The sequence below is a fragment of the Puntigrus tetrazona genome, chromosome 15 (assembly GCF_018831695.1).
Source record: "Puntigrus tetrazona isolate hp1 chromosome 15, ASM1883169v1, whole genome shotgun sequence".
In the NCBI taxonomy this organism is placed as follows: domain Eukaryota; kingdom Metazoa; phylum Chordata; class Actinopteri; order Cypriniformes; family Cyprinidae; genus Puntigrus; species Puntigrus tetrazona.
The window spans coordinates 59,140-63,235 of NC_056713.1; the positions used below are offsets into that span (position 1 = coordinate 59,140).

General features: G+C 39.2%; 1 protein-coding gene across 1 annotated transcript; it reads left to right on the plus strand.

The window, feature by feature from the left end:
* The first annotated feature begins 264 nt into the window (after window positions 1-264).
* On the plus strand, window positions 265-2,272 carry LOC122358933 (gap junction alpha-10 protein-like). Its single transcript, XM_043258918.1, is given in 3 exon segments — window positions 265-352; window positions 355-1,661; window positions 1,856-2,272. Coding segments are annotated over 3 exon segments (1,434 nt in total). The 3' UTR covers window positions 1,895-2,272.
* Window positions 2,273-4,096: the final 1,824 nt, after the last annotated feature.

The following is a 4,096-nucleotide window of genomic DNA, read 5'->3' on the forward strand; positions in this document are numbered from 1 at the left end:
CAAAAAGCCTCATGCATGTTAGCTAATGCATGAATGCAGAAAAATAAAGAATATTCCAACTTGAACAACAGAATCAAGTTTGTTGTTCCATGCACACGACTTTCTAATTTTATGGCTTTTTTTTGTTTGTGAATGCATGCAAAAATCTTAATGCATGATGGCTGATGCATGAGTACATAAATCTAAAGAATAAACCTACTTGAACGGAAGGATAAACTCCTATTTCTTTTGTCTTAAACTAAGCACGGACATGTGGCGGTGAAGATGGGGGACTGGAACTTGTTGGGGAGCATTTTAGAGGAGGTTCATATTCACTCCACAATCGTGGGTAAAATCTGGCTGACCATCCTGTTCATTTTCGGATGCTGGTTCTCGGCGTGGCAGCCGAGGACGTTTGGGTGGATGAGCAAAGTGAGTTCGTCTGCAACACGGACCAGCCGGGATGCAAAAACGTTTGCTACGACCAAGCGTTCCCAATATCGCTCATTCGTTTTTGGGTACTGCAGATCATTTTCGTTTCCTCGCCCTCACTGGTGTACATGGGACATGCTCTGTACCGACTGAGGGCTTTGGAGAAAGAACGGCACAGGAGGAAAATCCAGCTAAAAGCCGAGCTGGAAGAGACAGAAGGCCTCTTGGAGGAGCACAAGAAGTTAGAGAAGGAATTGAGGAAGCTAGAAGAGCAGAAGAAAATTAGGAAGGCTCCTTTGAGGGGTTCCTTGCTGCGCACATATATAATTCATATCCTTACCAGATCAGTGGTGGAAGTGGCGTTCATTGTAGGGCAGTATATCTTATTTGGGATTGGACTGGATCCTTTGTACAAGTGCGAAAGGGTGCCTTGCCCAAACAGCGTGGACTGTTACGTCTCCAGGCCGACGGAGAAGACCATCTTCATGGTTTTTATGATCGTCATCGGAGGGGTTTCGTTGTTCCTGAACCTCTTGGAAATATCCCACCTGGGGGTTAAAAAAATTAAACAGACTCTAAGTGGTCTCCAGCTCGTCGAGGATGACAGTCTTTGCAAAACCAAGCACTCGACCATTCAGCAGCTGTGCGTGATGACGAATATGTCGCCCCACAAAAACCCGCAGTTGAAGACTTTTATTCCGCAGGGGCAAATGGACCCTCCACTGTTCTTAACCAGTGCTTACCTCGGCTCGAGCAGCGACATGCTGCGGCACAACAGTTTTGCCGCGGCCACCCTCCCGGTGTCCTGCATTACCCAGCAGCCTCGGCAAATGCGCCAGCCTAGCCAGGGAATGATTCATGAACTGCACTCCCAAGGGTCCATGGAGTTACTAGAGGACCGGGAAAACCGCGACCAGCATCTAGAGAGCAGTAATGGCTCAGAGAGGGATGTTAGGCCTTTTAACTCGGGTCATCTGGGTCCTGAGGGTCATACGGAAATACCAGCTTGCCTTCGCAACGCTCTGCACAGGCCCAGCCGTGTGCCAGACTTGGGGGATGACACTGTGGAGTCCTCCGAGAGCGACTTCTGTCCGCCCAACAGGAAAGCCAGTTTCATGGTCCGTATGCCCTCAGACAGCATTTCTGGCAGTCCGTCATGTCCCTCAACAAGGAGTTCAGAGTCCGAACTAGGCTCCCTCAATGATCTTCCCATGAACCCACCACCAGGGGGAGGACGACGGATGTCAATGGCAAGTAGATGCAAATAACATCTAAATTTTAAACTGGTAAAAAAAGATACTTAAAATTATTTGGAGAATTTTATTGTGTATCAAAAAAAAAATACACATTACACATGTTAATAATATACATAAATATTGAGGGATGTTGATAATATTGTTATATTTCATATGTGTGCCTAATTTGTTTACCGTTTTATTTACAGAGCGTATTCTTGGATATCTCTTCCATCATGAAAAAGTGAAAGTAAGAAGGACAGAAGGACAACAGGAATGTAACAGGCCGTTCATGAGCAGAAATGAATGGAGATATCAGTGACAAAATGTTTCACTCTGATCTGCTCTGCTTGGAAAGCACTGGTCTAACGCAGCTTCAATGTGGTATAAGTAGTGCTGTTTTGTACTGTTCATTTTTTTATTGTAAGCACCTTAATTTACCAGTAAAGCACGGTATACATTTTTTCCATGTCTAATAATGGAAGCCAAAAGACATCTGTGCATATTTATAAAAGCTTCAGACCTTCAGACAGCTGGCAAAAAAAAGAACATTTTTAAATCATTTAGCTTACATCCATAAAATGTGATGCAAGCTGATGGACTCTTACATCAAATTCTGAGGAAAATAAAAGTTTTCTTATTTCCAACAGTGTTTGTGTTTGAATTCAGGTGAATACGGATCATGCAAATTTTATACTCCTTGGAGCAAATGATGCAAAACACATTCAATCTGCATAAAACATGCTTGGCAATTTATTTAATATCCTAGTAGACAAATTCAATGTGGACACATTCAAGAATGTAACAAATACAGATCATGAACAATGAGGTCACAACTTTTCAAGATTTGATTAACAAAAGAAAGCAAAACAATCGTTTTCGAAGAATCCCACAAATACCTATAAACAGAATATGTACAATAAATACAAAATCTACATAAAAGAAACGATTGTAAAACGTCTTTTAAAAAGGTTGTAAACCGGTTCTGCTACAGACCTTGTCCGAGACGAGAGGTATATCGATTTTACAGGTAGATCTGTGAATGTCAAAACTCTCCCTACTGCATGTAAACTAATATCATATTTATATTTGCCCTTATCACAAAATTCATATCACAACTGTGGTGCATCATATAACAAAAGGCATGATGCCTGATTTATCCAAATCCATACTTGAAGGTCATGAGAATAATCTGTAAACATTACGAGGACATATCTGAAGTCTTGACAGTCAATTTGAGAGTCATCTTTTACGGTGCACAAATGAACCTACACGACTATATGAGATTTTGATTGATTTTACACAATGTGAACTTATGCCAACATGTTCAATCAGATTCCCAAAACTGGGAATGGTAAAACAAAATATTAAACATGACGTTTAATCAAGTCTTACATTTTATTAAAGTCATGCAGTCCACAATAGTTGGAGTAAACAGACTAAAGTAATTAAAACATTAAAACATATACCCCTTCTCACCTTTGAACTTAACGGATATGAGTGGCTCCTAGAAACAAAAATAGAAATGCAGCTCTAAGCTTTTATAACTGTGTTAACCTTAAGGCTTGAATTTTCACCTCGTGTTATTAAATCAAACACATCAATGTGTTATAAGACTAGTAAAAATTACACCGAATTGAGGGAGTGAAGTGAGAACTTTTAAAAGTGAAAATACTAGGACCAGCGTGTAAAGACTGTGTAAAGAGTGGCAAGTATAAAAACCTTTTAACATTAAATTATTAAGCAACACCCACCAAAAAAATTAAAATAAACAAATCTGCCCTCATTAATCATGTGCGTAATCAAATCAGATCGAAGAGATCCAAGTACGAGCTGCCAAAACGAACCAAGTCAGAATAAATTAATTTACTAAAGTTTGCTCGGAGAGTTTTATATACACAACAGACATCCCTGATCAATCATTTTAACAGTCTAGAAAACTATGCTTTGGGAAAAAAAAAAAATCTGCAGAAAATTGCTTCCATATCAAATGATGCTTCATCACAAAATGATGGAATCGTCAAATTGTCATTGCTTTATCGTCTATTTTGTAGAAGAGCTCTCCGTTGTACAGAAAGGGATCAGATGGTCATTTTTCAGATTGTTTGTCGTCTTGCAAATTCAGGTGAGCAGCTGTAAAGTTTCTACGTTATTCAATTTCGTAAGGAATGCTTAAATGCACAATAGATACAAAACACTTTCAAACACTCAATATCACATTTGCATATGCTGCTTGATTTAAAGTTACCAAAAAGATCAGCAATTCCTGAGATAAATCTGAGAACTAGTGCTGAGCAATGATTAATTGCGGTTAAATCGCATCCAAAATAAAAGTTTTTGTGTTCATAATATATGTGTGTGTGTACTGTGTATATTTATATTTTATTTACATACACACACCTGCATGTATACATTTAAGACAAATTGTTGTTTATATATTAAATATAATT